Source organism: Diceros bicornis, chromosome X (assembly GCF_020826845.1).
Source record: "Diceros bicornis minor isolate mBicDic1 chromosome X, mDicBic1.mat.cur, whole genome shotgun sequence".
Classification (NCBI taxonomy): Eukaryota; Metazoa; Chordata; class Mammalia; order Perissodactyla; family Rhinocerotidae; genus Diceros; species Diceros bicornis.
This window is the reverse complement of record NC_080781.1, coordinates 63,865,006-63,891,617: the sequence shown is the minus strand read 5'-3', so window position 1 is coordinate 63,891,617 and position 26,612 is coordinate 63,865,006. Positions and strand designations below refer to the sequence as shown.

Below are 26,612 nucleotides of genomic sequence, written 5' to 3'. Positions count from 1 at the left end.
TTTGTTTATAGTGTGAGGTTAGGATCTAAATGGTTTCTTGTTTGTTTGTTTTTGCATATGGATAGCCCTCCTCTGCTGTTTGACTTCAGTTTTCTCATTTGTAAAATGGAAATAATACCTGCTCTGACTCCCACACTGAGGTTTTAAGGATCAATTGAAATAATAATGTGTTGTAAACTTTAACAGCTCATACACATGTAAGGTAGTATTGTTATTATAAGAGAGCTAAAAAATATGAAGAAGGTTAAATGGCTTGCTTAAAGTAATACAGAAAGTCATTATTTGAGTCCTTGTTAATATCCAAGGCTCCTGACTCTGCTCTGCACTCAACTACTTCTTCGTATACAAATATCTGCAAACCACAACAGATGGTGGAACAATATAGCAGGGTGACAACCTGGTACAAACTAGCATCCACTTACAGAAACCTAGAATTCTCCTGGAGCTATGTAATTATGGCCTCTGTGAATTTAAGTTAAAAAAAAAACTTTAGCATTGAACATTTTGGATATATACTTTTTTTACTGTCTTTTGGGAAGAAGAGAAAATTCAATTTCTAAGCCATGAGCCTCATCTGGACCTTCAGATGTGTTTGCCATGATAACTAATACTAACTAAAATTAAATTTTACTTTAAATCCAAACTGATTGATTTTCATAGTCTCTATATAAGGCCAAAACTACTCTGAGCATTTTGTTTTTGTTTTTGCCACTTTTATTCTATCTAATATATTACTGTTCCATCTCTCTGGCTCTTGGGTTGCCTGTTAGAGAGCTTAATATTTTTCTACTTTTTTGACGAGTCTCCCATCCATTATTGCTTATCGCCTGAAACATGATGGGATAGTTAGCTTTTTATGAAGCATTAATTTAATAACCCTCTTGGCTCTTTATATATATATATATATATATATATATATATATATAATAGTCTATGTTGCTTTTTCCTGTTTGAATATGCTATGCATCTCCTTTGTTTTAAATGCTTGGGAGAAAAGTCTGCCCTTGTTTGACTTTTCTAATGACCAATCACTCCGTCATTATTTATCGAGCAGATAACCTTTATCAAGTGCCTCCATACAATGGCAAAATGGCTATCGCACAAGTATAAAACCTCATGCCTCACAGTATCGTGCTTTACATTTGACAAGGCAATCTTACATCCATTATTTCATACGATCCTCCCTTCACAGCAATTCTTTGAAGTAGAGAATGGTGGTATTATTATCCTTGATTTATAAATAAGGAAATGTTTACGATTCAAAAATGTCAAGTTACCAATTTGCCTAAGTTGATATGGCTAATGAATGAGAGTCAGGACTAGAACCCAGGTCTTCTGACCTCAATTCCAGGGCTCTGTCCACCAGAACACACATCTTCTTTACCTGCTCTTGCTAGGAAACTTCAGTTCAAAGGAGAGGCTCAAGTTGGTATTCAGAAACTACTGCCAATGAAAATGCAGGAGGGATGAGTTGCATACTTGAGCAGGCAAGCCTATATACTCTACAGTAGGTTCATATTCTAGATTATTTTTAAGACCAAGTGGATTGCTCTGGTTGCTTTTCTTAATTAACATTTTATTTTGAAATAATTGTAGATTCACGTGCAGTTTAAGAAATAACATGAGAGATCCTGTGTACCCTTCACCCCGTTTCCCCCACTGGTAACATCTTACAAAACTATAACACAACATCACAACCAGGACGTTGACATTGTTACAGTCAAGACACAGAACTTTTCCATCACCATAAGGATTCCTCACGTTGCCCTTTTTATGGCCCCCTCCCATTTCTCTTACACCTCCAATCCTTCCTTAAACTCTGGCAACCACTAATGTATTGTCAATTTCTATAATTTTATCATTTCAAGAATGTTATATAAATTGAATCATACAGTATATAACTTGAGATTTGGAATTGTACGGTATATAACCTTTTGAGATTGGCTTTTTTCAGTCAGCATAATTCTCTGGGGATTCATCAAGTTGTTGCATATATCAGTATTTCATTTCTTTTTATTGCTGAGTAGTATTCCATGGTATGGATGTGCCACAGTTTGCTTAACCATTCACCTGTTGAAAGGCATCTCGTTTGTTTCCAGTTTGGGGCTATTACAAATAAAGCTGCTGTAAACATTTGTGTATAGGTTTTTGTGGGAACATAAATCTTCATTTCTCTGGGATAAGTACCCAAGAAGGCAATTGCTGGTTCATGTGGTAATTGCATGTTTCGTTTTTAAAGAAACTGCCAAACTGTTTTCCAGAGTGGCTGTAACGTTTTACATTCTTGCCAGCAATGTATGAGTAATTCAGTATCTCCACATCCATGTCAACATTTGGTATTGTCACTATTTTTTATTTTAGCCATTCTGATAGGTGTGTCATGGTATCTCATTGTGGTTTTAATTTGCATTTCCCTAATGGCTGATGATGCTGACCATTTTTTCATGTGCTTATTTGTCATTTTTATATACTCTTTGGTGAAATGTCCATTCATGTCTTTTGTCCATTTTGTAATTGATTGTTTTGTTTTTTTACTGTTCAGTTTTGAGAGTACTTTATATATTCTAGGTACTAGTCAGATATGTAGTTTGAAAATATTTTCTCCCAGTCTGTAGCTTGTCTTTTCATCTGCTTAACAAGGTCTTTCACAGAATAAATTTTTTAATTTTGTCCAATTTATCAATTTCCTCTTATGGGTCATACTTTGGGTGTCAAGTCTATTGGAGAACTCTGCCTAGCCTTACATCCCAAAGATTTTCTCCTGCTTTTTTTCTTAAAGGTTTATGTTTTACATTTAAGTTTATGATACGTTTTAAGTTATATTTATATGATGTGTGAGATTTAGGTTTAGGTTCATTTTCATCTATGGACATCCAATTGCTCTAGCACCGTTTGTTGACAAAACAGTTTTTCCTCCATTAAATTGCTTTTGTACTTTTTTGTGTGTGTATGAGGAAGACTGGCCCTGGACTAACATCCATGCCCATCTTCCTCTACTTTATATGTGACGCCGCCACAGCATGTTTTGACAAGCGGTGCATCGGTCCGCACCTGGGATCCAAACCGGCGAACCCCGGGCTGCTGAAGCAGAGCGCACGCACTTAACCACTACGCCACTGAGCTGGCCCCTGCTTTTGTACTTTTGACAAAAATCAGATGGGCATATTTGTGTGAGTCTGTTGCTAATTTCTCTAATCTGTTTTCTACGTGTCTGTCCCTTTGCCAATACCACACATTCCTGATTATTGTAGCTATACAATAAGTCTTAAAATTGGGTAGAGTGATTCCACCCACTTTATTCTTCTTTTTCAAAATTGTTTTAGCTGTTCTAGTTCCTTTGCCTTTCCATATTCATTTTAGAATAATATTGTCTATATCTACAAAATTTCTTGCTGGGATTTTGATAGGAATTTTGTTAAACTATATTTGTTTCCTAGGACTGCCATAAAAAATTACCACAAACTGGGTGGCTAATAACAACAGAAATTTATTCTTTCAGAGCTCTGGAAGCTAGAAGTCTGAAATCAAGATCTCAGCAGGACTAGACTCTCTCTGAAGTCTCTAGGGAGAGGATCCTTCCTTGCCTCTTCCTAGCTTCTGGTGGTTACTGGCAAACCTTGGCATTCCTTGGCTTATAGATTCATCACTCCAATCTCTGTCTCTGTCATCACATGGCGTTCTCCCTATGTATCTGTCTCTTGTTTCTCTTCTGTCTTCTCATAAGGACACCAGCCTTTTTTGGATTAAGGGCCCACCCTAATCCAGTATGATTTCATCTTAATTGCATCGGCAATGACCTTATTTCCAAATATGGAACATTCTGAGGTTCCAGGAAGGACATGAATTTTGGGGGGACACTATCCAACCCAGTACACTGTATATCAAGAATTAACATCTTTATTTATATTTCAATAAAAAAAAGAATTGAAATCTTCATTATATTAAATCTTCCAAATCCATGAACAGAGCATGTCTCTTCATTTATTTAAATTTTTTATTTCTTGCATCAGCATTCTGTAGTTTTCAGTATACAAGTCCTATACATGTTTTGTTAGATTTATACTTAAGTATTTCAAGTTCTTTTGAGTGATTATAAGTGGTGTCCATGTGTTAATTTCTAGTATAAAGAAATATAATTGATTTTTCTATGTGTATCTTGTATCCTGCAACCTTCTGAACTCACTCATTTCAGGAATTTTTTTTTTTTGGACGATTCCTTAGGATTTTCTATGTAAGCAATCATGTCATCTGCAAATATGGACAGTTTTATTTCTTCCTTTCCAATTCATATGCTTTCTCTTTTGTTTTCTTGCCTTATTGCACGACTAGAACTTTCAGCACCATGTTAAATAAGAGTGGTGAGAGTGAATATTCTTGCCTTGTTCACTCTCGTAGTGGGAAAGGCATTCAGTCTTTCACCATTAAGTATAATGTTAGCTGTAGGTTTTTGTAGAGCCTCTTTATCAAGTTAAGGTAGTTCCCCCATTCCTTTTTTTCTGAGAATTTTTATCATGAATGAGTGTTGCATTTTGTCACACACTTTTCCTGCATCAATAATCATGTGATTTTTCTTCTTTAACCTGTTAATATGGTGCATTACATTGACTGATTTTAAATATTGAAGCAGCCTTGCATCCTTGAAATAAACCCCACATGGTCATGGTATATAATTCTTTTTATATATTGCTGAATTCTATTTGCTAGTATTTTTGTTAAAGATTTTTAATCTATATTTATTAGGGATATTGGTCTGTAGTTTTTTTTGTGTAGTCTTTGTCTGATTTTGGCATCAGGGTAATACTAACTTCATAAAATGAATTGGGATGTGTTCCCTCCTCTTCTAAATTTTTGGAAAAGATTGTGTAGAATTTATGTTAGCTCTTTTCTAAATGTTTGGTAGAATTTTCCAGTGAAACTGTCTGGGCCTGGAGATTCTTTTCCAGAATTTTTAAATTCCAAATTCAATTTCCTTAATAGTTATAGAGCTGTTCAAATTATCTATTTTATGTTGGATGAGTTGTGGTAATTTGTGTTTTACAATGAAGGGACCCATTTCATCTAAGTTGTCAAATTTATGTGTATAGAGTTTGTATTATTCCCTTATTATTCTTTTGATGTGTGCAAGATCTGTAGTGATATCCACTGTTTTATTCCTGATATTGATAATTTATGTTCTCTCTTTTTTTCTATCATTCTTGCCAGAAGTTAGTACGTTTTATCCATCTTTTCAAAGAACCAGCTCCTCCATTGATTTTCTCTCTGGTATTTGTGTCTTCAGTCTCATTGATTTCTGCTCTTATTTTTATTATTTACTTCATTCTGCTTGCTTTGCGTTTAGTTTGCTTTTCTTTTTCTAGGTTCTTGACATGGAAACTTAGATTATTAATCTGAGACTTTTCCTCTTTTCTGATGTATACATTTAGTGCTGTAAATTTCCCTCTCAGTGCTGTTTTACCCGTGTCCCACAAACTTTGCTATGTTGTATTTTCATTTTCATTTACTTCAATGTATTTTTTATTTCCCTGAGACCTTCTCTTTGACCCATAGATTACTTAGAAGTGTGTTGTTTAGTTTCTAAGTGTTTACAGATTTTCCTATTATGTTTTGTTATTGAATCCTAGTTTTATTCCATGTAGTCAGAGAATACAGCTAGTATGATTTCAATTATTTAATTTTTTTGAGATTTATTTTATGGCCCAGGATATGATCTATCTTAGTATATGTTCCATGGGCACTTGAAAAGAATGTGTATTCTGCTGTTGTTGGGAGAACTGTTCTATAAATGTCCATTAGATCCCACTAGTTGATGGTGTTGCTGAGTTCTTGTATATCTTTGCTGATTTTCTGGCTAGTTGTTCTATTACTGGTTTAGCAGGCATGCTGAAGTCTCCAACTATAACTGTGGAATTATCTAGCTCTCCTTTCACTCCTATTGGTTTTTGCTTCACATATTTCATGACTCTGCTGTTGGATGCATACACATTTATGATTGCTCTGTCTTCTTTGTGGATTGACCCTTTTATCATTATATAATGTCCTTCTATGTCTCTGTTAATTTTCTTTGCTCTGAAGTCTACAATTACTAATACTAATATTGCCACTCTTGCTATCCTTTGATTAATGTTTATGTGATATAACTATTTCCATCCTTTTACTTTCAACCTGCTTATAATGTTATATTTGAAGTGAATTTCTTGTAGACAGCGTATAGACAGCAAATATTTTAGTCCACTTTGCTGATCTCTGTCTTTTAATCAGTGTATTCAGATTACTGATATGTTAAGGTTTAAGTCGGCCATTTCATTTTTTTGTTGTATTTGTTTGTTTTGTTCTGTTTTTCATTTCTCTCTTTTCTCTTTCCTTCCTTCCTGTGGATTACTTGAACAATTTTTAGGATTCCATTTTGCTTCATCTATACTGTTAAGTATATTTCTTTGTACAGCCTTTTTTTAGTGGTCGGTCTAAATATTACACTGTGCGTGTGTGAGTGTGTGTGTGAAACTTATTACTGTCTACTGCTGTCATCGTGTTGCCAGTTTGAGTGAAGTATAGAAACCTTACCTCTCTTTACCCTCCCCCATTTATAATATAATTGTCCTAAATTTTCCTCTATATACATCAGTGTTATAACTTTCACTTCAACCTTCAACCATAATTTAGAAAACTCAAGAAGAGAAGGAAAGCTTACTGTGTTTACCTATATAAAAATATAGTTTTACCATTTTCTTTCTTCCCTTTTGATATTCCAAGGTTTCTTTTTCTTTTCATTGCTGTTTTAATAGTTTTTAACATTGTGAAATTGTTGGTTGTACATTTTTGTTTGTCCATCACCATATATATGTCTCCCTTCACCCCTTGTGCCCACCTCCCACCCCCATTGCCCCTGGTAACCACAATACAGTTTTCTCTGTCCATGTGTTGGTTTATATTCCACATATGAGTGAGATCATACAGTGTTTGTCTTTCTCTTTCTGGCTTACTTCACTTAACATAATACCCTCCAGGCCCGTCCATGTTGTTGCAAATGGGACGATTTTGTCTTTTTTTATGGCTGAGTAGTATTCCATTGTATATATATATACCACATCTTCTTGATCCAATCGTCAGTCGAGGGACACTTAGGTTGCTTCCACTTCTTGGCTATAGTGAATAATGCTGCAATGAACATAGGGGTGCATAAGCCTCTTTGGATTGTTGATTTCAGGTTCGTTGGATAGACTCCCAGTAGTGGGATAGCTGGATCATAGGGCATCTCTATTTTTAATTCTTTGAGGGATCTCCGTACAGTTTTCCATAGAGGCTGCACCAGTTTGCATTCCCACCGGCTGTGTATGAGGGTTCCTGTTTCTCCACATCCTCTCCAACATTTGTTGTTTTTTGTCTTGGTGATTATAGCCATTCTAACGGGTGTGAGGTGATATCTTAGTGTTGTTTTGATTTGCATTTCCCTGATGATTAGTGATGTTGAACATCTTTTCGTGTGCCTATTGGCCATCTGTATATCTTCTTTGGAGAGGTGTCTGTTCATTTCCTCTGCCCATTTTTTGATCGGGTTGTTTGTTTTTTTGTTGTTCGGTTGTGTAAGTTCTTTATATATTATGGAGATCAACCCCTTGTCAGATGTATGTTTTGCAAATATTCTCTCCCAGCTGGTGGGTTGTCTCTTCATCTTGATTCTGGTTTCGTTTGTCTTGTAGAAGCTCTTTAATCTGATAAAGTCCCACTTGTTTATTTTTTCTTTAGTTTCCCTAGTCTGGGTAGACATGTCATCTGAAAAGATTCCTTTATGAGCAATGTCAAATAGTGTGTTGCCTATATTTTCTTCTATGAGTTTTATAGTTTCAGGTCTCACCTTCAGGTCTTTGATCCATTTTGAGTTAATTTTTGTGAATGGCGATAGCACATGGTCCACTTTCATTCTTTTGCATGTGGCTTTCCAGTTTTACCAACACCATTTATTGAAGAGACTTTCTCTTCTCTATTGTATGTTCTTAGCTCCTTTGTCGAAAATTAGCTGTCCGTATATGTGTGGGTTTATTTCTGGGCTTTCAGTTCTGTTCCATTGATCTGTGTGTCTGTTTTTGTACCAGTACCATGCTGTTTTGATTACTATTGCTTTGTAGTATGTTTTGAAGTCAGCGATTGCGATGCCTCCTGCTTTGTTCTTTTTTCTTAGGATTGCTTTAGCTATTCGGGGTCTTTTGTTGGCCCATATGAATTTTAGTATTCTTTTTTCTATTTCTGTGAAGAATGTCATTGGGATTCTGATTAGGATGGTACTGAATCTGTAGACTGCTTTAGGTAATATAGACATTTTAACTATGTTTATTCTTCCAATCCATGTGCATGGGATGTCTTTCCATTTCTTTATGTCATCATCAATTTCTTTCAATAATGTCTTGTAGTTTTCATTGTATAGGTCTTTCACCTCCTTGGTAAGATTTATTCCTAGATATTTTATTCTTTTTGATGCAATTGTAAATGGTATTATCTTTTTGAGCTCTCTTTCTGTTAGTTCGTTATTAGCATACTGAAATGCAACTGATTTTTGTAGATTGATTTTGTACCCTGCGACTTTGCTGTAGTCCAAGGCCTCTTATTTGTTGTTGTTTCCTTTCTATTTAGAGAACTTCCTTTAGCCATTTTTTTTAGAGTAGGCCTGTTGATAAATTCTCATAGTTTCCCTTTATCTAATAATGTCTTGATCTCCCCTTCATTCCTGAAAGATATTTTGGTTGGTTATAGGATTCCAGGTTGATGATTCTTTCCTTTCAGCACTTCAAAAATATTGTGCCACTTCTCTCTGGCTGCCAGGGCTTCTGATGAGAAATCTACTATTCTTCAACTTGTTTTTTCCCTATAAGTAAAGTGTTGTTTTCCTCTGGCTGCCTTCAATATTTTTTCTTTGTTTTTAGTTTTCGGACGTTTGTGATGTGTCTTGGGGTGGATTTCTTTGAGTTTATATTGTTTGAGATTCACTCAGCTTTGTGAATCTGTAGGTTTATGTCTTTTGCCAGATTTGGTAAGTTTTTGGACATAATTTCCTCAAGCACTTTTTCAGCTTCACCTTCTTTCTCTTCTCCTTGCAGGAATCTGATGACAGGAAGGTTAGAACCTTTGTCATTTCCCACAGGTCCCTTGTGGCTCTATTCTCTTATTCTTCCAGTCTATCTTCTCTCTGTTGTTCAGATTGGGTAATTTCTATTGTTCTAGCTTTAAGTTCACTGATCTTTCCTCTGCCTACTCCATTTGCTGTTGAACCTATCCACAGAGGTTTTTATTTCAGCTATTGTATTTTTCAGTTCTAAAATTTCCATTTATTCTTCTTTATATCTTATATTTTTGTTTTATTTTTTGCTGAGACTTTCTATTTCTTTGCCAAGCCTTTCTATTTTTTTAAGTATGTTCATAATTGTTCATTGAAGCATTTTTATGATGGTTACTTTAAAATCTTTGTCAGATATTGTAACATTTCTGTCATCTCAGTGTTGGCATCAGTTATTGTCTTTTTTCATTCCATTTGAGGTCTTTCCAGTCCTTGGTATGATGAGTAATTTTTTATTGGAACCTGGACATTTTCCTATTATGACACTCTGTATCTCATTTAAACCTTCTGTATTAGCTGGCTTTCTCTGACATTGCTGTGGCAGAGGAGGAGTTCAGCCTTATTACTTCCAGATGGAAATAGAAGCTCAGGTTCCCCACTTGGCCTCCATTGATACTCAAGGTGGAGGATTCCTTGTTAGTGCTGGGTAAAGATGGCACCCCACATGGTCTCCACTAACACCATGGTGGGGTGGCCTCATAATCTGCCGTGTAACAGTGAAAGTCCTGCCTCTCCACAAGTGTTTGTAGATTTTGTTCCTCCTATGACACCATTCCAGCAGGGATGGAGAGGGGCATCTTGTTACTCCAGGGTAGGGTGGAAATCCAGGCTCCACTGACACCTCAGGAAGTGGGAGAATGCCTCATTACCAGCCATTGGGTAGGAAAGTCTCATTACCCTATCTGGCCTTCTCTGACACCACCTGGGCAGTGGTTGGGGTACCTCATCACACTCTCACAAGGGTGGAAGTCTACGCTCCCCACTTGGCTTTTGCTGGAGTGGGTGGGGCTGGGACCACATTTTTTCCTGTGATGTTCAGCTGTAATAAAGCAGTTATCGTCTAAAGGCTTTCCATCTTGCATTGCTGCCCTTTTCCTGGTTCTTTGCCTAGAGAGAGCAGACTTTTCTTGGGGTTTTTATTTATCTGTGTGTGTTGGCATCTCTAGCACCAACTCTGGGATATATGAAGCAAAAAGAAAACCCAGGGAACTCACCACTGTGTCATTCCTTGGCCCAAGGTCCCTAACCAGTTTTCCTTCTCTCTACCTTTCAGAGTCTTCTTATATTTGTTTTATGAATAATGTCCGGGGTTTTAGTTGCACTTAGCAGAAGGAATAGGGATAAGTACATCTACTCCATCGCATTGAAGTGGAAGTTCCCAACTTCATTTTTAAGACTATACAGAAGCATAGATAGTAGAGGGGAAAACCCCATGCTTAAAGAGGAGAGACAAACCTAACCCTTACAGCTGATATCAGTCACAAAGAATCACAAAGACCTGTTGTGTAACCAAGAAGAAGCCCAGAAGAAAGCAGCCTCTTTTCTCTTACAAAGGAAGCTAAGGTGATTCAAACTACTGAGCTACATTCTCTAGGCATTTGCTCCTCAAAGTGTGGTCCATGGACCAGCAATATCAGCATCCCCAGGGAGCTTGTTAGAAGTGTGGAATCTTAGGCCCCACCCCAGACCTACTGAATCAGAATCTGCATTAAATAATATCCCTAAGTGACTTGTATGCACATTAAAGTTTGAGAAGCTCTGCTTACTCATTTGTCAATATCATCTATCTTCTCTTGTTTGGTCTTCTAGTTCAATTGGCAGAATTTCTACTTCTGCCAATCTTATGTTAGCTTATAAACAAGACTATTGGGATCTAAAGGAAATGAAAGGTAAAGCTCCATTCATTGACTGATAGAATTTAGAACTGGAAATTAATGATCTTTGAGGTTACCTAATTCAATCTTATTATTTTGTTAATTGAGGCCTTGAAAGATTAAATAATTTACACAAGGTAATACAACTATGTAACAGCAAAGCTGAAAAGAAACAGCAAAGAATTGAACCCAATGTTCTTTCTTCATAGCACAATGGCCCTTGGGTTTTCCTTCATCTAAATCTTCCTTTTTCCAAGCTTCACATCTCCTTGAGACTGGAATTGAGGTTCATGCAGAGACTGGAATTGAGGTTCATGCAGAGACTGGAATTGAGGTTCATGCAAAGACATCTTTGAGTCAAGCTTTGATATTGTATCTCCTCTGGATTTCTGTAGTTAGTTTCCTAATTGGTCTCTAGCTCTTTCTTCTCTTCTCCAATTTTTCCTTTGCATCCCTATCAAATATATATCCCCCAAACACAAACTTGGCTACATCACTCTCTTTTTCCCAAATCTCTTTTCCCCCCAAATCTCTAATAGTTCTATATTTTCTAAATCCTTACCTTCACTCTCAAGGCTATCTATAACCTCATCCAACCCAAAAAAACAAGACAGGGTTTTCCCCACACAATTGTAGGCAATATTCTCTTTATTATCAACCTTCACCTCTTCTCCCTTCTTCCTCTTAGAACAAAGCAGGATCTTCCCTCAAGACAACATGTCTCTCACTAATCATTTTTGTGGAGGTCTCATCTTCTCACAGTCCCTGTTTCTCAGCAGAAGAAAAAACCAAATTACCTGGATCCTTGCTTCCTGGTGTCACTTTGTACTGTTTTTTTGTGTGTGTGAGGAAGATTAGCCCTGGCTAACATCTGTGCCAATCTTCCTCTGCTTTACGTGGGATGGCGCCACAGCATGGCTTGACAAGCAGTGCATTGCTGTGCGCCCGGGATCCGAACCTGTGAACCCTGGGCCGCCGAAGCGGAGCACGCGCACTTAACCACTAGGCCGCTGGGCCGGCCCCCACTTTGTACTTTTTACACACCATCTTCCTGCTGCTTCTCTTCACTTAAAATCTATGTCTTCTGTCTCTTAATCATCAGTGTTGTCATGAACTGGCACTTCCTGGGCCGTTTGTCCTTCCTTGGTAGCTTCAGTTTATTATCCTAAGTTACTTTGGCATCCATGTTAACAATTCAACCACTTCACAGTTTTTTGCCCTTTTTTAGCCAATGGCTGTACCCCATATAAGCTCCATTTCCAAGACTGTTAACTCAAAGTTTTTCTACTGACTAATCTCTCTTACTTCCCCACACCTATTTTCTACTTTCACTTGGACTTCAAATAACTTAACTCTTCCCACTCTCTTATAGTCCAGTCTAACCACATTTCTTCTTTTTTTTTCTTTTGGTCATGCCTGCAGTTTCATTTTTTTCCACGCCTAGTGACCCACCACCATCAGTTCTTCTCCTGACCTTGTTCATCAGAATCACTAAAGAAAAGCACAGAACCATCCAGATTTGGCCCAGTACAAATTCATGCTGTTAAGCTTTAAATGGGTTCTTATCACTGCTCAGAAATACTTTCATTCCTATCGACTTTTTGGCAAACTCAAGTAAAGTGACTGCTTCAAGCCTTTCTTACTCTCATAAAAAGACTTTCTTACTCTCAAAACAACTTAGACCTACCTCATGATGACTCCATTAGATGGTCTCATCATATCTTTTTAATTGAGAGGATCAAGATCATCAAGTATGAGTTCCCTCATTGGCCCATGTTTCAACCATAACATTCTGCCACTGTACCTATTTACTCATCTTAACTCTTTTCTCAAAAGAAGAGATATTTCTTCAACCTTATACTGTCAGTTCAATCTCCTTCTACCTCCTGTAGCACCTTACCACCTCTCCATAATTTTCAATCTCTATCCTTCTACAGATCTTTCCTTTCTGCTCTCAAAAAGGCATAGGTCTCCAACAAATGGAAATATATACCACGTTCATGGAGAGGAAGGCTTAATAATATAAAGGAGTCAATTTCTCTAAATTCAATCAAAATAAAAATCTCAATAGGATTTCAATAGGATTTTTTGAATGAAACTTGATAAGATAATTCTAAAATTCTTTCCAAAAAGAAAATGAGCCATCACAGCCAATTTATCTTTGAAAAAGAACAAAGGAAGACTTGCCCTATCAAATATAAAAACCATCAAGTGTCATTAATTTTAAAAGTGTGATATTAGTTCAAACAAAAACACAAATAGTAATAGAAGAGGATATAGCCCAGAAAGAGACCCACATATCTATGAGAATTTAGTATGCAATGAAGGATGTATATGAAATCACTGAGAGAACGATGGTCAATTTAAAAAATGGCATTAGGACAATTTAAAAAGTAAAGTTAAATCCTTACCTTTAAACTGAGAGGCAGTATAATACAGTGGCTAAGAGCACAGACTTTGGTGCTGGACTGTCAGTTCAAATTCTGGCTACACCATTTATTAGCTGTATGACCTTGGTCATATTACCTAACTCTCTATACTTTTGTCTCCTCATCTGTAAAATAAAGATAATAATAATACCTACTTTACAGAGTTATTAGTAGTATTAAATAAGTTAATATATGTAAAGCACTTAGAGCAGTGTCTAGCACATAGTAAGTTGTATATAAGTGGTAAATAAATATTAGTATTACTTTTTACCTCATACCATGCATAAAAATAAAGTTTGAAAGAAAGAAAGAAAGAAAATCCAGATGGATTAAAGAACTAAATGTAAAAATCAAAGTTATAAAAGTATTAGGAGAAAATATAGGAAAATATTTTTTTAATTATGGGGTGGAGAGGACCCATCCAGAAGCTGTTACAGGAAAAAAATAGATTCAGTTACATAAATTAATAAATGACCCAAGATACCACAGAAAGTTTTAAAATAAGCCACAGACTTAGATATTTGTAACATATTTAAACTTAAAATCAATAAGAAAAAGATTACCAACACTAGAAAAAATGGGCAAAAGCTATGACTAGGTAAGCTATAATAGAAGACATACAACTGGCTAATAAACATATGCAAAAGTTGTTCAACCACACAATCAAGGAAATCTATATAAACAAAAATACATTTCTTTGTTAAAACATCAGGTGAAAATGTCTGGAGAGATTTTCATCAAATCAGAGAGTATACTTGGGATAATATTAAAAATATGGAGGATAACCAGTCAAAGGAGCACTCAACCAAGAGTGAGTGCACCTGGCTTCTAGTCTCATTTATGCTACAAACACACTGTATGGCCCTGAGCAGATGGCACCTCCTCTCTTGGCCTCAGTTTCCTTATCAATAAAATGAGGTTTCTAGAGACTTCCACTTCTGGAATGGCAGCATGACAATCTGAATGGACCTGCTCCCCAGAAAAACAGCCATAACTGGTGAAAATTATTTTTTAAAAAACAATCATTTTAAGTCTCTGGAATTTGTCCTAAGAGCATACAGAAGATGAAGATCTATTCAAGAAAATCTACTAAATCCTGGTAAGAACCATGAGAGTCTGTGGCAGTTGAGCCATGACCCACTCCCTCCGTGTCCCTCCCCCAGCTCAGCGTGATGGACGCTCCACTCCAGGCAAGTGTGACCAAGAAAACGATGCTCCCACTCTCCTCAGCTCCCAGTCAAGGGATATAGTATCCCACAAAGAACAACAGGCTGCCAGCACTTCCCATCCCACCTTGAGCTCCAAGTTGCAAAGGCTAAATTCCTGTCCAGTATGGCCTAAAGAATGAGGCCTCCCTTCCTTCACCCATCCCCCGCTTGTAGGGCAGAGGATCTACCTCAAGCAAATCAGACCAAGAATATTGGAACCCTGGTTTCCCTTGCCTCAGCTAACTCTTAGGGCAGAGGTTCCACACCCAAAGAGGCAAGCCAAGAAGACCATAGACTACCACCCTACCCAGCACCCTGCTCTTAAAGCAGGGGTGTCCCTCAGAGAAGAAGGGTCCACTGTACCCCCCAAAGCTCTAGAGTAGGGGCTCAGATTTTTCCCAGCAGGAAAGGCAATCCATAAGAACAGAGAGCTTCAAAGGTCTCTCCAAAGGAACTGACTTTACTTGAAACAGGATGTGGGGAAGTTCAAGCCAAAAGAGTGCTTTTTCAAATAATGGAGATTTTGGTGGTAAGCAATTAAGAGGAGGCTAGTAGCTCTATCTGAACAACAAGCTAACTCACAGACCAGCTAGATTACCATAAATAACCATGAAAAGACACAGATAATAAGAGCCTTATTGGGGTCAGAACAAACCTCAAAAACTTTCCTCAAAGACCACCTCTGCAAAGTGGTCTGAATTTAATTGGTTCAGACTGTGGAACAATTTATATTCCCAGGCATTGTTGAAAACAATAGAGCAATCATCATGCAATTAGTGGAGCAGCTGGGTGTGATACCAGCACTTAGACAGCTTAATAGAGACATCAGAGAAAGAGAAAGTCAATGGGAGCCCTACTAAACACTATCATCTCAGGATGACTATGCACATAACCAAGACTGTGCCCTCTGACAAGCAACATAAGAAGCTTCACATGTGAGGGAAATAGACTTTGCTAAAATAGTCCAGTCAAGTTACTAAAGAAATAAATACACAAACAACAACAACAAAAAGGTGGGAGGAATCGGTCTCTAGAGTTGCTACAATATGTTACCTAAATGTCCATTTTTCAACAAAAAAATATGAGACATGCAAAGAAACAGGAAAGTGTGACCCATACACAGGAAAAAAAGCGAGCAACACAAACTATCTGTGACAGGACCCAGATATCAGATTTAACAACGATGTCAAAGCAACCATTACAAATATGTTCAAAGAACTAAAGGAAACCATGCTAAAAGAAGTAAAGGAAGGTGTGGTGACAATGTCTCATCAAAGAGAGAATATCAATAACAACCTAGCATGTTTTTTCAAGAATCAAATGAAAAATCTGAAGGTGAAAAGTACAATAAGTGAAATTAAAAATTCACTAGAGGGGCTCAACAGATTTTAACTGGCAGAACCCAGCTGTTTCAAATCAGCAAATTTTAAGATACATTGATAGATTTTGCAATCTTAAGAAAAGGGAGAAAAAAGAATGGGAAAAAAACTGCCTCAGAGAAAAATGGAACATCGTTAGGTACACCAATATACACATAGCAGGATTATCAAGGATAGGAGAGAAAGGAACAGAAAAAAATATTTGAAGAAATAATGGCTGAAAAATTCCCAAATTTGATGAAAAACATTACATGTCCAAGCAGGTCAATGAACTCCAAATAGAATACACAGTGATCCACACACAGAAACATAATACTACAAATATTGAAAGCTATATACATAGAGAAAATTTTGAAAGGAGAGAAAAATGACATCACTTAGAAAGGAACCCCAATAAGATTAACAGCTAACTTCTCATCAGAAACAATGGAGGCCAGAAGGCAGTGGCATATTCAAAGTGATGAAAGAAAATAATAGTTAACCAAGAATCCTATAACCAGCAAAATTATCTTTCAAAAATGAAGGTGAAATGAAGACATCACCAGATAAAGAAAAACTGAGAGAATTTGTTGCTAGCTGACCCGCCTACAAGAAATACTAAAGGAAGTTCTTTAGGTTGAAAGCAAGTGATCCCAAACAATAATTCAAATCCAAACAAACAAACAAAAAAGCACCAGTAATTGTGTAATTATAAAAGCCAGTATAAATGCATATTTCTTCTCCTTTCTTCTCTTAACTGATTTAAAAAGCAAATGTATAAAACAGATTATATAATTGTTTTGTTGGGCTTTTAACATATAAAAATGTAATATAAAAATAACAGCACAAAGAAGGCAGGTGGGAGCCTGTTTTGGAGTAAGGAAATGACACTTGAGAATAACTCTAAACCACAGGAAGAAATGAAGAGAACCAGAAATGGTAAATAAGAAGGTTAATATAACAAACTATAAATATTACTTGCATTCCTTACTTCTCTTAGCTTCTTTGAAACATAAAATTATATAAAGTAATTATAACTATTATTGTTGAATTGTCTATTTTAAAACTTACTACAAAGCTACAGTAATCAAGACAGTGTGGTACTGACATAAGGATAGACATAGATCAATGAAATAGAATTAAGAGTCCAGAAACAAACCCTCACATTTATGGTCAATTGATTTTTGACAAGGTTGTCAAGACTATTCAATGCAAAAAACTGTCTTTTTAACAATAGTTCTGGGACAAGTGGATAGCCACATGGAAAAGAACAAAGTTTTTACTCCTACCTCACTATATATACAAAAATTAACTCAAAATGGATCAAAGACCTAAATCTAAGAACTAAAATTATGAAAACTATAAGTATATATAAACTAAAATTATAAAACTCTTAGAATTCTATATAAAGCTAAAATTATAAAACTCTTAGAAGAATAGTCTTAAATCTTTGTGAACTTGGATTAGGCAATGGTTTGTTAAATATGACACCAAGAGCACAAGCAATAAAATAAAAAATAAATAGATTTCAGCAAAATTAAAACTTTTCTGCAAAGGACACCACTAAAGAAGTGAAAAGACAACCCACAGAATAGCACTAAACATTGGAAATCATATATCTGTTAAGGGACTTGAACTTAGAATATATAAAGAACTCTCATAAATCAATAACATAAAGATAACTAAATTTTTTTAATGGGCAAAGGATCTGAATAGACATTTCTCGAAAGAAGATATTCAAATGACCAATAAGCATATGGAAAAATTGTTGACATCATTAGTCATCAGAGATAGGCCAATCAAAACACAATGATGTACTACTTGACACCCACTAAGATGGCTATAACAAAAAAGATAACAACAAGTATTGACAAGGATGTGGAGAAATTGGTACCCTCATACACTGTGTGATTGTAAAATGGTACAGCTGCTTTGGAAAACAGTCTAGCAGTTCCTCAGAAGGTTAAACATAGAATTCCCACATGATCCAGCAATTTCACTTCTAGGTATATACCCATAAGAAATGAAAACATATGCCAAACACTCATACACAAATGTTCATATTAGCATTATTCATAATAGCCAAAAATGGAAACAACTCAAATGCCTATCAACTGATGAATGGATAAACAAAATCTGGCATTTTCATACAATAGAATATTATTTGGCCATAAAAAGGAATGAAGTACTGACACATGCTACAACATGGATGGACCTTGAAAACATTATGCTAAGTGAATGATGCCAGTCATACAGGACTACATACTGTGTGATTCCATTTATTTGAAATGTCCGGAATAGGCCAATCTATAGGAGATAGAACTTAGATTAGTGGCTGCCCAGAGATGGTGGGGGCGTGTATTGGGGGAAATGGGGAGTGACTGCCAATGGGCACAGGGTTTCCTTTTAGGGGGATGAAAATATTCTAAAATTGATTGTGGTTATGGTTTCAGAACTCTGTGACTATACTAAAAACCATTGAATTGTACACTGTTAAGTAGGTAAATTGTATGGTATATGAATTATATCTCAATAAAGCTGATGTATAAAATATTCACTTCAGGAACCCTGCGGAGAGCCTAAAAAGACAGGCATTTGTGTTCTAGAACACCTACGATTTTGTTAGAGATATGTATGACTGCCATATGTATTAAAATGTTGAGGACAGAGAAAACTGGCTTCAAATATGAGCCCCAGAAAGTCCTAAGAGCAAACACCTCTATTTGCTGGCATTGATTTGTATTTCACATAGGCAAGTCTATGTCATTTTGGGGTGAGTAACTGCATGGATGCATTTTTTTATTAAAGATTACCGATTCTCCTGAGCAATGCTGGACATGAGGGCAGCTAATGCAAATGAAAATAAAACTCTTCCCATGTTCCCTAACTCACTGAATGACACCGTCAATCTTCCAGTTGCCAAGCCAGACATCTAGGAGTCACCTTCAACTCCTCCCTTACTCCCATTTCTAATCTATCACCGAGTCCTATCAATTCTACCTCCTAAATACCTCAAATTCATTCACTTCTTCCCATCTTCCACCATCACCAACCTAGTCCAAGTTATCTTTCCCCTCAGCTACTGTAGGAAACTTTTAGCTGGTCTCCTTGCATCTCTTGCTTTCTTCTATACCCTTCTCCATCCAGCAACCAGAGTGGTCTTTTAAATTTTCAACTATGTGTGACCTTGCTTAATCTTCAGTAGTTTCCCATTGCTCTTAAACACCAAAATCCTGAATGTGGCCTACAAGGCCCTGCCCACCTGTCTGTCCTTCTTTTGAGCCACTCTTTCTCTGACTGTTAGCCACACTGTACTCTACAAGGCCACTAATTACCACCTCCTAGACAAACTTGATGGCCTCTTTCTTTACCCTGGTCTTCATTATTGACCACTGCCCCCTTATTGAAATTCTCTTTTCCTTTGTCCTTTATTTTCTCACCACTCCTCTGTGTTGTCTTTTCCTTCTTACCACTCAACTATGAACGTTTCCAATGTTCCTCTACTCTTTACTTCTCTATATTCTATACTGTTTTAAGTGAATTGATACACTTCAACTATTACCTGAGCTCCAGTCCATATCTGCAACAGCCTTCATGATATCTCCAGTTACCTCAATCCTAACATGATTAAAATAGAACTTATTGTTATCTTGATCCCTTATCCCCAGAAGCATTACCTTCCAATTTCTTCTTTCAGTGGTATCAACATTGTCTCAGCCACTCAAACTATATACTTCAGAGCCATTTCCAATTGACCTATCCTTCATTCCCCATATCAAATCAGTTACCAAGTTCTGTTGATTTTTCTTTAGAATGTTTCTCACATCTTTCCATTTCCATTGTCACTATTTTAATTCTGACCCTCATCACTTCATTCTTAGACTCTTACAACTTCATTTAAACAGGTCTCACTGTCTGTGTTTCCTCACACTTAGGTCCTGGCATTTCAATCTTCTTAAAATTCCAATTTCATCATATCACTTCGCTTCTCAAAAAGTTTCAGGGACTTCTCATTGCCAGCAGAATAAATTCCAAAATCTGTGGCCTGTAATGCAAAACCCTTTACACTCCAGCCCAACATTTTACAAATTACATCCCACAAGATGTTAGCAAATGATCTATATACCCTAGATTAAACAAAGTTACATGGTTTCCTTACTGTAAAACTTCCTAGAACTTTTAATGAACTACTGTGCATTATAACACTCAAAGAGGGTGTATATAGAATGCAGCATTTCCAAGACATATTTGACTAAAGAACTCTATTTTTATTGACCATCTGTTAACATTTTTCATGACACTAATGTTCTGAGGAAAAGCATTTAGGAAATGCTTAGGTAGCCCCATCCTACATTTCCAGTCCTATTTCCCATTAACTTCCCTACATAAATTGTCTGCTTAGGCCAAACAACTATTAATCTCTCTGAGACGTGCTCAGTCTCAAGCACAATCCAAGTCTTTATTTTGTTCTGCCCATATGGAATGCCTTTCTCTTTCTCTGTAAATCTATATTTTTATTTTTTGAGATATAATTCATATATCACAAAATTCATAATTCTAAAGTGTACAATTCAGTGGTTTTTAGTATAGTCACAAAATTGTGCAACTATCACCAGTATCTAATTCCAGAACATTTTCATCACCCCAAAAAGAAATCTCACACTCATCAGCAGTCACTCCCCATTCCCCTCTGCCCCAGGCCCTGGCAACCACCAATCTGCTTTCTGTCTCTATGGATTTGCCTATTCTGGACATTTCATATGACCTCTGTACATCTAGATCCTACTCATCTACCCTAAGACCATGTTTATGCAATCATCTGTTCATTCCTTCAGTTAAAATCACAACGCTGTCAGACACTGTGCCAGGCTGTAAATACACAAGGGTAGATGACATTCCATCTTCAAGGAACTCCCAGTCTAGTGGAGGAGACAGACAATGCAGTGTTAGAAGTGCTATTGTAGTGCTGTGAACAAAGTGCCATAGGAACAAAGCGGTGTGAATAATAAATTGTGGAGATTTGGGGAAAGCCTCACTGAGGAAGTAGTATTTGACTGGATATTGATTCATTTGTTCACTCATTCATTAATTCATTCATTCAGCAAACATCTGTTGTGCTCCTATTATGTGCCAGGCACAGTGTTGGACTCTGAGGACACAAAGATGAACAAGAAAAATTCCCTGCACCTCAAGGAGCTCAACAGTCTGGAGGAGGACATAAATATATAAACAGTTTCAAACAATGTGATATAAGTTGTATAGAGGAATGTAAAGCTTGCTATGGAAACAGAGTAACTAACTCTCCTTGTGAATTTGAAGAAAATGTAGAGGTTTACCAAGTGGACAAGGATGGGAGGTAGCATTTCAAGCAGAGAGACTAGACCTCCTCTGACTGTGTCAGCCTAATGCTCGTTTCTTTTACTGAACTAGAGCGCTTAATGCTGTTGTCAGTCTGACTAGGCCTTAATCACATACCTTGTATAGTCCTCCTTATATGTGGATGCCTTGTCTCGCCAAAGGCACTATGTGTCCTTTAGGATAAGAGCTTTGTCTTGTCCCTCTTAGCACCCTCCTTCTCATAGTGTTTTATGCACAGTAATTTTCATAGATCCAAATGAGTGAAAGAATTATAGCTGAGACAAGGTCATTGACATTCTCAGGAAACTGCTGTCCAAGTCTTCTATCGAATGTCCCCCTTCAAGGGCCTGAGACCTGTCGTGTAGATGAAGGGCTTTAAAATGGAATGAGCACATGAATGCTCCCTTTGTGGCCCATCTCCTATACACGAACTGAGAAAGTAGCTCCTTAGACTAATCCTTTTCACTATTGTAAAATCTTGTGATCAGCCACGTTAAAGACCACTCAAGGTGAAGGGACCATCTTAGAAATGTGCCCTTTGTTCATAGCTAGGTAGATATTGTCAACACTAAAGATTAATATTTTAAAAAATTACCATCAGTTCTCTTTAAGTAAAACAGATTACTCTTCATAATCAGTTTTTGCCTTAAAAGCAAAAACTGAGGTTTCCCGGAGAAGGAATTCTGCTTCAAGACTGTAACATAGAAATCCTGCCTGTGTTTTCAGCCTGCTGGCCTGCCCTACAGATTTCAGACTCGATTGCAACATCAACGCTTACCTGAATTTACAGCCCGCTGGCCCACCTACAGATTTCAAACTTGCCAGCCCCCACGATTGTGTGAGCCAGTTCCTTAAAATAAATCTCTCTATATATATGCAAAAAATAAAGATTAATACAGGGGCCAGCCTGGTGGCATAGTGGTTAAGTTCACACACTCCGCTTCAGTGGCCTGGGGTTCATGGGTTCACATCCCGGGTGCAGACCTACAGACTGCTCGTCAAGCCATGCTGTGGCAGCATCCCACATATAAAATAGAGGAAGATTGGCACAGATGTTAGCTCAGCGAGAATCTTCCTCAAGCAAAAAGAGGAAGGTTGGCAATGGATGTTAGCTCAGGGCCAATCTTCCTCACTAAAAAAAAAAAAAAAGATTTTTTTTTTTTTCAATTTCTATTCCAAACACAGACTGATTTGGGTCAAGGAAATTAAGAAATTCAATAAAACTGCTTCTTGATAACCTCTGAAAATTAGAGGTAGGTTTTGGGGAGATAACTGACTGAGGACAGCACCAAGGGAAGCCCCAAACAGGATACAGGTTTTTCTCCTGCTTCAGAGAGACCAGTACTCAGTCCAAGAGGACCTCATTGCTTTTTCAGTTTATATGTCACTTCATGAGGTCTTGCTGTGGAGCACTGTACAGCTAACAAACATTCCAGGTGCTCTCTTCCTACTCTCCGAGAACACGGGATTGCCGTGGAGGCTGTTGCTCCTTCCTTGGTGTTAGCCGAGCACCCATTGTTTGTAAAATAATAATGGGATGCAGCAACTGATACCGTCAGTGCTACAATGATTGTGACAATCATAACTGTAAACCCACTGTTCTTGGATTTCAGGAAGGCTATCCAGAAATGGAGATTCTCTGGCTGATGATCAAGTCCTGGAATACTGGAATATTTCTGTATGGCAGAAGCAAGTATGTGTCTGCTGAAAAATGGTGTGGCCTGGCATTGCGTTTCCTTGACCACCTTGGTTCCCTCAAGAGAAGCTATGAAACTCAGGTGAGGAGGGAGATGGCATGGATGGATGGATGGATGGCATGAGTCAGGGGGCAGAGAGGTTCTATTTGGGCTCTCAGTAAGGACTCAACCGTACCTTACTTGGCTAGGAAAGGATCTTGATCATCGTTCCTCTCAGTAGTTCCCTAGAACTGCAAGAGTTAGGGGACTGTAAATAGTAATTTCTTAGAGTAAAAACCAGGAAGGATGGTGAACAGAGGGGAACTTAGGGCTAGCAAATGGAGTCTAATTAAGAGGAATGCCAAGAGTGAGCTCTGGAAAGATGCATCACTGTCAATGCTGGTGCATGTAGGGAAGGACTGGCCTCTGAGCAAACAATGACTGTTTAAAAAGGTATTTTCTCTGGGAACTATTCTGAATTGCAGGCTTCTGGGCCATTTGCTAACCAGGAGAGGCTTGGTGGAGAAAAACTCTTATTACCAAATAAGAGCAAAGGATCTTATATGTTTTAAGTACTTTCTCCCTTATAATAGCTGCCAGTCCCTAGTAAATGGACCTCGTGCAATGGGATCCCTCTTCCCCAAGAGAGTACTGTATTTTCTCCCCAAAGCAGCTCCTCAAATCTCAGAAGGTAAGGGTTAGACTCACGTGCCATCACTGACGGTCTGGGAAGCTTCCCCACATTTCTTTTCCTCTCAAGAAATCTATTTGCTTTTCTCTTTCCCAGATGAATGTTCTGTATAGTGAGCTTATGGAAGCATTAGATAAAAACAAGGGCTCACTTTTTAATGAAGAGTGAGAACTGCTGGAACGAGGCATATGAGCAGGCAAGCTGACAGCAACTTGAAGAAGATGTATGGTCCTGAGATGTTGAATATTTAAATTCTTGCAAAACTTGAGCTTTTGGTTCTGTTTTCTCAGGCCCTATTTTAAGGTTGTTGAATGAAATTTTCTAAAATAAAAGCATTTTGACTTTTACTGCTGTGACCAGCTCATTTCTGAGGGACAAATGAATTTTCCAAAGTGCTAAGGATTATATATATTGAAATAGCCCATGTGAGAACATGATTCATGCCCCATGTGAACAAAAGGGAATGTTCACCCCAGTCCAACACAGGGTGCCTTTTATTCCAGAAATGCTTGAATTCTCAATACGTGAAGATAACAGAGAGCCATAGATTCTTCATCAGAAAGACCTTAGTGGTCTTTGGGCATTGATCAGAGCCATGAAATCAATGACATCCTTGAGAATTGGTTGTCCAGTCTCTATCAGAACATATCCGATGACAGGGAACTCCCGAGATAGCTCAATCCACCTTTTTTGCTAATTGGTAAAAAGCCTTTCCTCAGACTGAACCGAAATTTGTCTCCCTAGAACAAGTCTGCTTTCTCTGTCCCAGATGCCCTTTGGAGAACTGAAGAGAGAAGGCAGGTCCCTCCCTATCCTGCTGGCTTTTTCTTCTTTCGGCTAAACATCCTCAGACCCCTCACCTGTTCCTCGTGTGATGTAGTCACCTCACCTTCCAAGAGCCAATCCCACGTTGCGGTGAGATCTGACCCACACCGAGTTCAGCAGCCTTATTCTGGCTAGACTTGCATTAGTGTACTGTAAGATCACATTGGCTTTTTTTCTCCAGTTGATTTATATTAACTTTTTTTAACTTCTGATTTTGAAATAGTTTCACACTTACGGAAAAGTTGCAAATAAACACAAAGAATTGCGATAACCCTTCACCCGCTTCCCTATTTGTCAACATTTTACCACGTTGCCTTATCATTCTCTTTCTGTGTGTGTTTCTTTCTGAACCATTTGAGATTAATTTGCAGACATCTTGCTCCATTACCCCTTAGTTACCTCAGTGTGTAGTTCCTAAAAACAAAGATACTCTTTTACATGACCACAGTACAACCATCAAAATTAGGAAATTAACAGCGATACAATTCTACCATCTAATCCACAGACCCCAGTCAAATTTCGCTGATTGTTCTAATCAAGTCCTCCATAAGTTCAGGATCATAAAAGTTGCATTCAGCTGTCATGTCTCTTTCATCTCCTGCAAACTGAAACAGTTCCTCAGTCTTTCCTTATCTTTCACGACCCTGACATTTTTGAAGAGTAGAGGCTAATTACTTTGTAGCATGAACCTCAACTTGGGTGTGTCTGATGTTTCCTGATGATTAGATTCAGTTTATGCATTTTTGGTAAGCATACCAAAAAAGTGATGTGTTCTTCTTGGTGTATCATACCAACAGACACACAATGTCGATTTGTCCCATCACTGGTTAAAGTTAAAACAGTGTCTACCAGGTACTTGGTAATTAAAAAGGAATTATGAAGTACTTTGTGGAAGATGATACTTTGAGACCAAATATTCTGTTCCTCATTAACCTTTCACTCACTAGTTTTGGCATCCATTGATCATGCCTACCTGAATCCGTTTTGACTATGATGGTTGCTAAATGTTAATTTTTTTAATTTCCATCATTCCCTCTTCATTTATTAGTTGGCATTTGTTAGGTAGAGCATTTTCTTCTCCCTCACTTATTTATTCATGTTTTTAAAATGTTTTAGTACAGACTAATGCATTTCTATTTTATTCAATGAGTTATAATCCACTATTATCATTATTTTGCCGATCAAAGCTGGCTCCTCTGTCCTTTTGACATGTCCTCATCATTCTTTGAACACTTCCTTACTTTATGACACAGTAGGATGTTCCAGGCTCATCTTGTACTTTCCCTGTCCCAACACTGGAATCAGTAATTTCTCCAAGGATCTCTGGTTCCTTTTAGTGGAGAATGGTAGTTAGTACCCAAGATCTGGGTGCTAGGTGTACTCATTGTTACTGGGGTGCCATTGTTTCTAGGTCCTCTCAGTGGACAGAGCTAGGAAACAAGTGTGTGTGTGTATACATATACACATATACATGCATATCAATTTATATATGTGTATACACACACACACACTGTATATAAAACTGAATTCATACTGCTACCTCCATTTTCAATCCAACACCAGAGGGCTTATTCTAGCCTTCCTTCCTTTCCATATTTGCAACTCTCTCTTCCAACATTGAGAAACTTTGTTCCTATTAACCTCAAATATTCACTTATTTGCTCAATCTCCCTGTTTGAGAACAATCTCCCAGGCATGCAGCTGTCTCCTCGGTCCTAAGCTCACCATCCTGACCATGAGGGCTGCCCCTTTGGCCCGAGCCCTGGCAAACACTGGCCAAGTCATCAGCTGATCAAGCAAGCAAGCTGAGTCCCTAGCTGAGCTCCCGCCAAGGGAAAGAGCAAGAGACCATATTTGCATTTAAGGAGGCATTTCATATTGCTGACTCACTGGGCTTACTGTTTACTCTCCCCTGCCTTCACCTTAGTTTATTCCTACTTAGCTTTGAGAAGTCAGCTCAAGTGTCAGTTCCTCAGAGAAACCTTCCCTGACCAGGTCAAGTTCTCTTGTTATATGTTCTCCTAGCACTCTGTTTTATTCTTCACAGTCTGTAAATATATATTTGTGGACTGATTTAATATCTGTCT

General features: G+C 37.6%; 1 protein-coding gene across 5 annotated transcripts in view; it reads left to right on the top strand.

Annotated features, from left to right (window-relative positions):
• The window catches only part of TEX11 (testis expressed 11), a 353,243-nt gene extending 329,196 nt beyond the window's left edge, over nucleotides 1–24,047 (top strand). For all 5 annotated transcript variants that reach the window (XM_058536116.1, XM_058536115.1, XM_058536118.1 and 2 more), the window contains 2 exons: nucleotides 22,947–23,111; nucleotides 23,797–24,047. In XM_058536116.1, the coding sequence (XP_058392099.1) occupies nucleotides 22,947–23,111; nucleotides 23,797–23,868 (237 nt within the window). In that variant the 3' untranslated portion in view covers nucleotides 23,869–24,047. The remainder of the gene's footprint in view (nucleotides 1–22,946; nucleotides 23,112–23,796) is intronic.
• Nucleotides 24,048–26,612: the final 2,565 nt, after the last annotated feature.